General features: G+C 34.6%; 1 protein-coding gene across 2 annotated transcripts in view; it reads right to left on the bottom strand.

The window, feature by feature from the left end:
- The window catches only part of CDH7 (cadherin 7), a 137,228-nt gene that overhangs the window by 21,574 nt on the left and 102,938 nt on the right, over positions 1 to 12,716 (bottom strand). For both annotated transcript variants that reach the window (XM_009434118.5, XM_001149161.6), the window contains exons 8-11: positions 10,521 to 10,657; positions 9,437 to 9,558; positions 8,658 to 8,775; positions 5,554 to 5,805 (exon numbers count right to left, since the gene is read on the bottom strand). In XM_009434118.5, the coding sequence (XP_009432393.1) occupies positions 5,554 to 5,805; positions 8,658 to 8,775; positions 9,437 to 9,558; positions 10,521 to 10,657 (629 nt within the window). The remainder of the gene's footprint in view (positions 1 to 5,553; positions 5,806 to 8,657; positions 8,776 to 9,436; positions 9,559 to 10,520; positions 10,658 to 12,716) is intronic.

Below are 12,716 nucleotides of genomic sequence, written 5' to 3'. Positions count from 1 at the left end.
AGTCTCAGTTAATATAGAAAAAAAATTTCCTAAGTACAATGAATGGTTTATGCACAAAGACAATTTGTGTATTAGATTTTGATTGTACTGAAATATAACCTCAAATTTAACATACACTCTTCTAAACATGTTTTCTAAAGACTGGAAGGAATTGGAAGATACTATAAAATAGACACTCAGAGTTAACCGAATAAATAATAAAACCACTATGTGAAACACAGCAAAGATACTCCTGCACCTAATTTGGCAGTGCCCAGGCTGTAATATCCACAAACCTGTAAGCATTTCCTAGAAACAGAGGGGTCTTTCACATGGGGAAACATATATGGAAAAATATCTTATAAAGAACATTTAGGAGGCAGGCTTCCCTGTGTTTGGGTCCGGACTCTGACACTTGTTCATTCTGTAACTTTTTGTGTATTTCCTCTAAGTTGTAGTTTTCTTATATAAAATGTGGGCATAGTAATACTTGCCTAGGAAATCTCTTATGAGCATTAAATTAGATAATGCTTGTAAAGCACTTAGGCTGATGTCTAGCACATAGTACGAGCTTATGAAATGCAATTCATTTTTTATTATGCTCATGCTTGTTTGAAAGAGGAACACATCTGCTACTATAAATTAGCCAACAGTAGTCTGCACATTATTATCTCTAGGGCTGCTATGCCAATTATGTTCTATCATTATAGATTATGATGGGGATCCATTTTTTTACATAGTGCTGCCACTTTTTTTCTCCACAATTTAACGTATTTTTCCTTCAGTGATGTTCACTATCATTTGCAAAAACAAGAAAGCATTTTTCTGTTGGAAAAAATCATGAATAGCCACAGTTACTGGTGGCCAAATATAGTTTAGTACTTGGGAGATCAGGGAAGAAAAGTGAAAAGATGCATGACAGCTAACTGTCAAGCTGACCATCATAGACGTACTGGAGGAGACTGAATCCCATGCAGTAAACAGCAAGTTTCTACAAACACCTTATTAAATCTGAGTTTATGAAGCTGGGCTGGTCTAACTAATCCCAATTGTGTTAGAAGAGCAAAGAGCTGGAAGGAACGCTAGAAGACTTCAATTACTGGGCCCTGGAAGTCCAAGTACAGAAACACCCAAAACTTAATATAGTAAATTCAGTGGCAGCCTTATTATGCAAGAAACAGGTTTTATTTTTGTGTATGCCGAGGAACAGAAAGAATTTAGCTGTAATATTTTAAGAATAGGAGTACAATATTTAATATTGAAACCATATTTTTAAACAAAACAGTTGAAATTCTTCTCCTTTATTAAAAAAATCTACTGAATAAATAATCGAATGTCTTAGTCATTCATAGAATTTTTTTTCTTTAAAGTGTTTTTAGCCTGGTGGAAGAATAATTGTGTATGTCTGTAAGTGTGAATTTAACTATGATAAAAATGCATAATTAAATTGGTATTGATGTTAGTTATGGGTTGTAATTTCTATTCAAAATTTAGAATACAGGCCGGGCACGGTGGCTCACGCCTGTAATCCCAGCACTTTGAGAAGCCAAGGCGGGTGGATCACGAGGTCAGGAGATCGAGACCATCCTGGCTAACACAGTGAAACCCCATCTCTAATAAAAATACAAACAATTAGCCGGGCGTGGTGGCAGGCACCTGTAGTCCCAGCTACTCGGGAGGCTGAGGCAGGAGAATGGCGTGAACCCAGGAGGTGGAGCTTGCAGTGAGTCGAGATTGCGCCACTGCACTCCAGCCTGGGTGAAAGAGCAAGACCCTGTCTAAAAAAAAAAAAAAAAAAAAAAAAAAATTTAGAATACCAGAGTATCTTGCCATATGTTGATGAAATTTTTCTGCATGAAAAATAATTGAGGTATCTAATTGATTATTTTATGATGAAATGTGAGTATAGCAATAGCTTATCTCATTCAAACTGTACTCACTGTAAATAAAGGAAACCCATGTTCTAATTTTTGGATTTTTTTTTCATTTAAAGAATTCAGGTGCAAATAAATTAGAAAGAGAGCAAGAATGAGAAATCAGAAAGCAATTCATCCACAAAGTTAGGAGAATACAGATAGAGATAAAGACTGACAAATACAACTTCGGATAACATGAATTATTTCAGCAATATATAGGCGTAAACATATTTATATTTTCACGATGTACTTCTTGTGCAGTTTAAATAAAAATCAGTGATTGAGAATAAGGAGACCTAGAATCTTACCCCATCATATCCTCTAACTTGTTATATGTACTCCTACAAACCCTCGAACTTACCCTACACCTCAAGTTTTCCCTCTGTAAGGTTTGGGTTAGCATCGATACGTGGGATGCCTTCCAGCATTAAACTTCTGGTAATGTCAGTGCATCCCCATCCGTCATGTTACATGTAGCTTTAATTAGTCACATCACTGGAACATAAACTTAACATGTAGTCAAGTACCTTTTTTTTTTTTAAGAGTCTAAAGTCCAGGTACTTCTATAGTTTCATTCTTAATTGAACTTGATTTTCAAGTTCTTATTCCCCATCTCCACCTCCTCACCTTGCTTTTTGCCAGTAATATTTGTTCAGAAGTCTTAAAAGGTTTGAGTTACAAATCCTGATACCTAATGCCTAGAAACGAGATTCACACCACTTTCTGAGGTGTCATAAAGAATGAATTATTTGTGTATTAGAAATCAATTTTTTCATGCCAGGCTGTGGGCCCCACATGCACCCCCCCGTGAATACTTAATCTCATTGGCTTCAGCACTTACTGTGTGAAAATCCAGAGTCTATAATAGTGGCGACAAAACTAAAACAGTATAAAAATTCCTGATTATCTGCTTTTAAAAACTTGGGAAATAAGACACAAAGAGACCACATTTCTGAGCTAAAATGGTAGCATTTGATGATACTGATTATTGTGCGGTCACTATAGAAATGGAAGCTGCAGGCAGAAGCCCCTTGTTCCAAATTGTATTTCAGTACAATAGACTTTGTTTTACTTACGGTTTTGAAGACTTGCAGTAACTCTTAAAAAATGAATAAAATATAGGGCACAAAAAAATTGATCCTTAGAAGTGGAAGAGGCATTCCAAATTTGGTGTCTACTTAAGCAATATGTTCAAATTTAGCAGAAAGAGTAGCCATACTTAAATTTTGACAAATCCCCCAAACTTTTATGCACAGACACACACACAAGCATACATGCACATACTGTATATGTATACTCATATACAGTATATCTAAGAATGAAATATAATAAAACTCTATTTCAGTTACTTTCAGTAATAATTAGCTGATAATTCTTAATTAGAATCATCAAGCAACCTAAATCGCAAAAAATCCCAAAGTCAAAGTTGAAAGTGTTTACTAAAGTGAAGCAAGCTTCATCAGACAGCCTTAAAATAATCAAAAAACAATTCATTATTGAGGATAATTAAAATTTGGTGAATACAATCTTATTCCTTTACGGCATAATCTAAGTTGTTTATGATACACTGACCAAACTTAAAAAGTCTTCCACACATCATCTACTTATCCTCTCATTATTCCTTCTCATTCTGTGCCTTCAAGCTAAAGACATTCTAAACATGAATGGATTTTTTTTTTTTTTTTTTTAGATGGAGTCCCGCTCTGTCGCCCAGGCTGGAGTGCAGTGGCACGATCTCGGCTCACTGCCAGCTCCGCCTCCTGGGTTCACGCCATTCTCCTGCCTCAGCCTCCCAAGTAGCTGGGACTGCAGGCGCCCGCCACCACTCCCGGCTAATTTTTTTTTTTGTATTTTTAGTAGAGACAGGGTTTCACCGTGTTAGCCAGGATGGTCTCGATCTCCTGACCTCATGATCCGCCTGCCTCAGCCTCCCAAAGTGCTGGGATTACAGGCGTGAGCCACTGCTCCCGGCCCACAAATGTAATTTTTAAATCTTCTAATGTAGGTTATTCTGCTACTATAAAATAAATATGCAATTTACATCTTTTTAATTAAGTTTTAGATTCCAAAATCTAAATTTTTTGGCTTCCCTGCACCACATTGGAAGAAGAATACTTGTCTTAGGCCACACATAAAATAGACTAACAATAGCTGATGAGAAAAAAAACAAAACAAAACAAAACAAAAAACAAACAAAAAACCGCAAAACATTTCATAATGTTTTAAGAACATTTAAGAATTTGTGTCGGGCCACATTCAAAGCCATCTTCAGCTGCTTGCAGCTTGCAGGCCACAGGTTGGACAAGTTTGTTTTAGAAGCTTCTAGACCAATAAAAAGTTGTTTGCAGTGGTTCTACCTTTTTCAAACTTTAATCCCTTATATTCTAATTAGATTAAGCAGGTAATTACTTCCCATTTCTAATGAAATTCTGAAAGTTTCTGCATCTGTGTAAAGTTCTATGCAAAATATAGTTTATTTTCTTTTAGATTTACTTGTTTAGCTTAAGTTACTTAAGACAATAACCTCCATTTTCACGACAGCATTTATAATGTATTAGTAACTAGGTCTTAGCTTATAATTTTCCATCAGTAACACTTAAAATTTATTGAACATTCACCATATGGAACGGTATATTGAATGTTTACTCTGTTCTTGTTGTGTTCGTGTTACAAGTTACAATGTGAAGAAAAATGTTGCTTTGGAATAAACCCATTACCCAGTGTCCACATTGGACATATCCCAATTTTTAAAAGGATGCTGCAAAATCTGAGTTACTGCAAATATGAGTTATAAATCTAATTTAACCGAGTAATAAACTAATCATGGAGATGTACAATTAAATGTGTTAGTATTTAATACTTTTAAAATGTAACATTTGCATTGCTGAAATTGTAATCATTTCAAATTTGCAAATAATTTAAGAAAGCAATCAAATAATTTCTTTAAAAAGTAGAATATAAAGCCATAATTTCTAAAATAAGCATATTGTCAAAACAATATAGAAAATGTATTCTCCAGTCTAGTGTATCTCCTCTGTAGAGTGCTCTAAAGCAAAGAACTGGGATAAGATAGATTATTTTTAATCCTAAAAAGCATTAATTTAAAGCATAAGCCATTTATCTTCACTGTTGCTTTGAAAATGAAATTGATACAACTTTTTGTCTGAGTTATACTTCAAATATACCACTGGAAAGTGTGGCCAACAATTGTATTACTTAGTGAGCAAAACACCATCCAGGCCAGGAGCTGTGGCTCACTCCTGTAATCCCAGCACTTTGGGAGGCCAAGGTGGGTGGATTACCTGAGGTCAGGAGTTCAAGACCAGCCTGCCCAACATGGTGAAACTCAGTCTCTACTAAAGATACAAAAGTTAGCTGGGTGTGGTGGTGCACCCCTGTAATCCCAGCTACTCGGGAGGCTGAGGTGGAAGAATTGCTTGAACCTGGGAGGCAGAGGCTGCAGTGAGCCCAGATCATTCTACTGCACTCCAGCCTGGGCAACAGAGTGAGACTCCGTCTCAAAGAAAAACAAAACAAAACAAACACCATCCAGTAGAATATCTGCATATGTTCACCAAATGGAGAAGATAATAGGCAAGTCGTGACATGTGGTTATTGTGACAGCTCTTTCAGAGCAAGCCCTGGAAACAGTACCTACCCAATAATGTCAAGACACAGGCGAGTATGGCTATCAGGGCTCCTGTACTGAGGCCAGCAGGTAGGACATAGGCCTCTGCATTGCAGGTCTGGGCTACGCCGTCAGCATCACAGTCACACACGCGGATGGTGAGGGTGTTGGTGCTGCTAAGTGAGGGAGATCCACTGTCCACAATGAAAATTGGCAGATAGTAAACTGATTGTTCCTGTCTCCGGAAGCCGTTTCTCCTGGTCAGTATTGAGGCTGTGTTGTCTAGGATAACGAAAGCAAATGTATAACACCAGATTTCTGATGGAATCAGTCTTCCCAAACTTTATTTAAGTCACTCTATTTACTTTGATGCCTTAATTAGGGAAATCTCTGGAGTTGCAGATTTATTTCAACAATTTTCTTTCAATTCTCTAGGACAGAGGGACATTTCCAGTTTAATACATTATAAGACATTTATGTTATTCTATGCAGTATAACAAAAGAAATAGTTATAAAGTAAAACAAAATATGAAAATATTTATGCATCACTTATTACATTAATTGCAACTTTATAAAAACTACACCTTTTACTTATCTTAAATTTGACACCATAAACTTATAGAAAGGATGGTACATATTAACAGGTTAAATATTTTGCAGTATCATCATATAGCACAGATAAAATTTTCAGTCTATCCTTTCTTAGACAAGTTTCAAGACCAATATTTAAAAAGGGTAAAATCAGCTACTTTAGCTTTATTTAAATTGAATATACAGGGATATTCAGAAGAATTTTATCGTAAAATTTTGAAAATTATATATAGGTATTTATAGCTACTCTATGTGTATAAACATTTTGTCAGTGATAAAACAGGCTATTTATGTTTACCTTATATTTAATATTTGAATTCATCTAAGCAATTACAGTAATTATGAACTTTAAACAAGTGATCAATAAGTCTATATAATGTGTGATTTATATATCAAAAATATGTTTTGTGTGTGTTAGCAGTTTTCCAACTAACTTGTCTTAATTAAATAATAAGAGTATTTATGAGATTTTTTAAATTAATAGCTGTTAATAAAAATATAAAGGAAAAGAAGAAAAATCAGGATCAGAGTTTCATGCAGTGTGCTTTTATCTATTTTTCTCTCTTCCAAACTGTCAAAAAGATTTATTCAATGATAGCATGAAAAAATTAACGGTACTCTAGTGAAACAGCAAGATGAAATCTTTCTCAAACAGCACAAAACAGCAAGCTCATATTAGACTGCAGAAAATGTATTACATGCAATTATAGAAGAGACAGTAATAAAACGGTTTGATTTTCAGATTCCATCTGGTAGATTTTTATGTAAAAAAATCTTTTATTTTACAATGTATGAATTTGAGAAGGTACTCACTAAAAAATTAAGCTGGAGTTGTTGAAGGATACTGTTTTGAGTAAGTTCCTGTACATTTCACAATAGCACGCAGGCCTATGCCTCTGCCTCCTACCAACTCAGATGTCAGAGGCATTTATGACTTGATACAAAAAGTTTTAGAAAGTTGTTGATTTGTAATCTAACATGACTGATACCAAAATGACACACACACACACACACACACACACACACACACACACACACACACACGGTGAATTGAGGAACACAAGCTGAAATGCCCAAAAAGTGAGAATATGACTCTATATTCAGAAAAGTGATCATATGGAAGACTTCTTAAGAACTGACTTTCTCTGTAGTCATATGTTTTCCTTCAAGGTACAGTCAAGGGAGCTCTGGGCTTAAGGTAGACAATTTTTCAATTGTGTGGCAATGTGGATGTCCTATAAACGCAGACATTTTAGTGCACGTGCTGTACAGCAATCATGGTGGTATTGGATGATGACACATGGGGGATATATTCACATTCTCCTTGTGAAGTTCATAAATTCCCTTCTCTGCACTTGTACCAGATGAACCTAAATGCTGAGAATTATCCTTCTTAACTATGATTAAGTCAGTGAGTCTGGAGTTACCCATGTAGAGAATGCTCTACCTTCTATATTACTAAAGGGACACAATAGTATTCTCATTGAGTAGGAAATAAGATCAGGAAAAATTATCATTTTCAGATTGAATTTTTTTGAGATTGAAATTTTTTGAGGCCTAGGTTGCACTAAATAAGGTGATGGCTTCATGCAAAACTTCTTATCCACCTTTTGGTAGTAAGTCTGTTTTAAACAAGCCAGTAATGACTAGCAAATCCAATTCTGTACTTTTTTCCTAAAACCAGATTTACATAAACAACATAAATTTTTAAAAATAGATATTTTCCATGTTGTTGGGGGGTACTATTCACCCTCTACATCAGTTTCAAATGCTCTCCTTCCACTAAAATAAATATCTTGAATAAAAACTCATTGGAATATATAATTCAAAATTAGACAATGATAGCAGGTTCTCGTGCTTTAAGTTCTTATAACTGTCAATATATATTATTAAGCAAAACTAAAATCTACTTGTAGGTATTTGTAAGTTTTTTTTACTATAATGATATTTAGGAAACTGCTAAGAGTGTTTACCTTTGAAGCAGAGAAATACAATTTGACACGAGAGGGAGTTTTGTTATTTTTAACATTATATTTCTTAGCATCATAAATATGTCATTATTTTATTATTATTTGCATGAATTACATTTGCATTTATGTAAAAATAAAAGAGTAAGGGGTATTATCGAAAACATTAAGTCAAAGTTGATTTAGATTAAAATGTGTAATGTCCAGTTCTTTTTCTTATGTCTCAAGTTGCATCTATGAGCATAGTACTTATTAGGGTATTTAGTTGACCATCAACTTATTAGATTATTTGGATAATGAACTTGGTATACAAATAAGAAAACGAGTGCTTATAAGAAAAGAATAAGAAAAATCTAACTTTCCCTCCTATTTGGCTTTAGGCCTAAGATAATTTAAATAGCAGCTTTTCCTTCATGACAGTAAATCCATAGATAAAAATTACTTGAGGTGCTCATTGCCCTTTAATTATTGTCCTTGCTTTAAAAAAAATCCATAATCAGCATTCCTGGGGAGAAAAATACTTGCTTAGAGTATCTGTACCTGCTGCCTCTATCGGTAACAATATTAATACATTACCTTTGTTATCTTTCAGTGAAAAGTTGTGGTTATTTGTTGCATCCGTTGTTAAGCTGAAGTAAAACTGGTGTCCATTGGATGGCTCATCTTTATCCACAGCACTGATTTTCTGGATAACCTAGGAAAAGAGAAAGTAAAAGATGAAAGCACATTGGTGTGCTATGCTTAGTCTTCTGTGGCAGGACAAAGCAATTTTACACTTTATAATAAATACCATCTCCCTGAATGAGCTAGGGAGAAAGGATCCGATGTATTATTATGAACCCAATCTAAAAAAGGGCTCTGAAAAACAAATCATGTCCTTTTCTTAGTTCATGTTTGAATTCACTTTTGTGAACTTCAGAAATAAGCTGTTCCAATTGATTAGACATCCCAGGAAACATCACAAGACACTGAACAATAGATGAACAAACCAAACTGAGATTGAACTGCACTTAATTCTTAGAATTGTAAGACACTTAAACCAGGTTGGGTAAGGTAGGAAACAGCCCAATCAGCGTACTATGCTGTCTTTCTCCGAAAGGAGTCTAAGTTCTTAGCCATTTAACAGAGCTTTTACAATGTTTACCTTTCCTTCCTGAGGAATTTTCATCACCCCAATTAAACTGGAATTTGAAGGTTCCTTTAATATTAGTTCATGCTACACATCAAAGTGTTAGTTTTGCTGAAACAAGCTGATTATATTTTATCTTAAAGCTGGAAGAATTTCAAAGGCAACTGCTGCTGGATATTTTTTAAGAAACCACAAATTAGAAGCAAAGTGTTCTGAAGACTCTTACCTGCCCCGGCTGGGCATTTTCACAGACGGTGGTCTCATAGTCCATGGCAAATTCAGGGGCGTTATCATTGATGTCAAGTATAGTGATGGCCACATAGCCTCTTCCTACTTGAGATGGATTCTCTAATAAATAAGACAGTGTCTTATCATTTACTCTTTGCCCCTCTAAAGCACAATTCTAATAAAATGACGAAGCTGAGAATGAAATCTAGAATCATAATGCTGTATTACTTAAAAGGAACTATAGAAAATATGAAAATATGATCCAAATACACACACACATTCATATGTATTTGTATGTGTGTATATATATATACACATACATATATGTATATACGTATATGTGTATGTATACATACTTATGTATACCCAAATATATACATATACATGATTATATGTGTGTGTATTTGGATATACATGCATATATATAAATGTATATTTATGGTCTACATGTGTACTTGTAGATTTTAGTCCCTGATGAGAAAATTGTTGAAAGAAGAATAAATGGTAAACCATGAATTTCAATGTTCTTTGATGTTAGAGCTCATATTTGCATGACTAGACATTTGTATTATCAACACATGTATTATAAATGCATACACATTAAAATACACAATATATCATATACATATATGCATGCAAATATGCATTCATTTTTCAATAGTTTTTATTTTATTTTATTTATTATTTTATCTTTTATGAGGGACTAAACTTAGTTCAGTATCAGAATATTCAAATCCAGATGTCTTTGTTATAGATCAATTTACTAATTATTGTAAGTTATTTCACTAACTCCATAACAGCATAAACACAATATATGAATTATGATCAGAAAACAAGAAATCCTGTGAAAGTAATATAGGCCCATTGTTTTTTACTCCTTGGTTTTCATAAATTTTGTAAATATTATCATATAAAGACAGTGAAGATAAGTATATTTCACAGCTTAGAAATTTGGTATTCTCAAGTTTTTGTACAATTCAAAGAAGGAACTACTTTAATTAACTTGAATTTACAACCTCATGACAATCGATTCTCCACTCACTGTCCTCCATCTTAATTTAGTTTTAAGCCTCACAACTTACGGCTCTCCATTGCAAGGACTGTGATATTGTGAATAGCATTTGTCTCTCGATCCAAAGACTTGGCAGTTGTGATGACCCCACTGTTGGCATCAATATTGAAGTATCTCTCCAAGTCTGTGTTTCTGTCAATTGAGTACCTAATTGAACATTGAAGAAAAGAAAAGCCTTCAACATGTACGTTTGATTATAATTTGCTGAAACTATTTCATTATTTGTGTAGCTCATTACTAAATCCTACTGACTCTCTGATCTGTCATATTAATCACATAAATGCATGCCTGGTTTAAAACTCTCCCCACATATTAGATGGTTTATAACCTGTGTCTCACTAATATGTTTGCTTTTCTGTCAGACAGTACTAAATGAACACCACAGTAATCTTCACAATGGCTTTGAATATGTCATTAGAACTTCAAGTTCATTCTTATTACTATTATTATTTATTTATTTTTGATACAGGGTCTTGCTGTCACCCAGGCTGGGGTGGAGTGGATCACTGTAACCTCAAACTCCTGGGCTTAAGGGATTCTCACACCTCAGCCTCCTGAGTAGCTAGGACTAGAGGCATGCACCACCATATTTGGCTATATTATTATTATTATTATTATTATTATTATAGATGCAGGGTCTTGCTATATTCCTCATGCTGGTCTTGAATTCCTGGGCTCAAGTGACCGTTCCATCTCAGACTCCTAATATGCTGGGATTATAGGCGTGAGCCACCATCACTGGCTAAATTCATTATTATTATTATGACTCCTGTAAACCATTTACAATATATTTGGTAACCCTGGTCACGATTATGGACCCTTCTAAAATGAAACATGTAAACATCTTGCCCATTTGCATATACTTAGTAACATCTTTTGTTCTGACAGCACCAACCTGTTATTAACCCTCTTTCTTTTTTTTTTTAAATCTTAATCAGTGGTCTTGACCAGGATTCTAAAGACATGTTTCAAAGTGGAACCCCTGAGATTGCATGGCTATTTTTGCATGTAAAAGGCTTTTCTTGAAATATCTGTAATCCAAACATTTTTTCAGCAGTGAAAAATTACTGCTCCACTTGTATTTTTAGTCCATGCTATTATTTGTTTTATACACAAAATTTACCCTCCCCTCATGATGATAACCTTCAGGTTCTCCTCGCAGTCTTTCTGGTTGGGTGAGATGGCTCTCATTTAAAAACAAACAATTAAAGGAACAAATGAACGAAAGAACAAACAGGAAAAAAACACACACCCACTTTAGGCATGATAATTAGCAACTGCTTCAGCTACCCTCATGACCCATTAAACATAAAGGCCTTTCATGTTCTTCATCTTCTTGATTTGCTCCTTTACTCCAGGCATCATGTATTCTTATGAATATACCCTTGACTTGTCAGCTCTAATATATGCATTACTGTGGGAAACTCTACTTCAAGCATGTTACTCTCTATCCACCACCTCCCACTCCAGCAATTCTTCATCCTAATAGGGACCTACAGTTTATTGATGCTAGCAACATTTTCTTAAAATCAATTTGCCTTTATTTCCTCACATCTCTTACCAATTTATGTACTATGAGCCCTCATTATTATTACTCCTGTGTATATGGATATTACCTTGTAATACATCAAATTTAGTGACATCAAACCATAATAATAATATATCTTATTTTGTTTGTGTCAGGAATTTGAAAGTGTGTTTGTAGGGCAGTTTTAGCTCTTAATCTCACAGGAGGTTGTAGTCAAACGTTGGCTGGGTCTACAGTCATTTGATGATTTGACTGGGATTGGAAGATCCAGTTTCGAAGTGTCTTATTCACATTGATGGCATGTGCATAGCATGGATGGTGAGTTGGTGCTGCCAAATGGACTCCTCTCCACAACACTGCCTGAGTGTCCTTATGGCGGGAGAGCCAGCTTCCCCCATTTTTTTTTTCAATTGATCTGACAGTGTGTTTTTTCTTCTTTAATTTCTTAATATGATGAATTATATTGATGAACTTTTAAATATTAAACCAATCGTATGCTTCTGGGATAAACCCTACTTTATCATGGTGAATTATTCTTTTATATATTGCTTGACTGAGTTATCTAAATGTTCTGTGGAAAATATTTGCATGAAAGTCTTGATCAAAGTTTTCTTTACTTGCTGTGTCTACCTGGTTTTGGTAGTAAGAATAAGGCTGTACTTGCAAAAAAGTTGGGAT

Source organism: Pan troglodytes, chromosome 17, assembly GCF_028858775.2.
Source record: "Pan troglodytes isolate AG18354 chromosome 17, NHGRI_mPanTro3-v2.0_pri, whole genome shotgun sequence".
Taxonomy (NCBI): domain Eukaryota; kingdom Metazoa; phylum Chordata; class Mammalia; order Primates; family Hominidae; genus Pan; species Pan troglodytes.
Note: the sequence above shows the minus strand (reverse complement) of the source record. Positions and strands in the feature narration are given on the sequence as shown.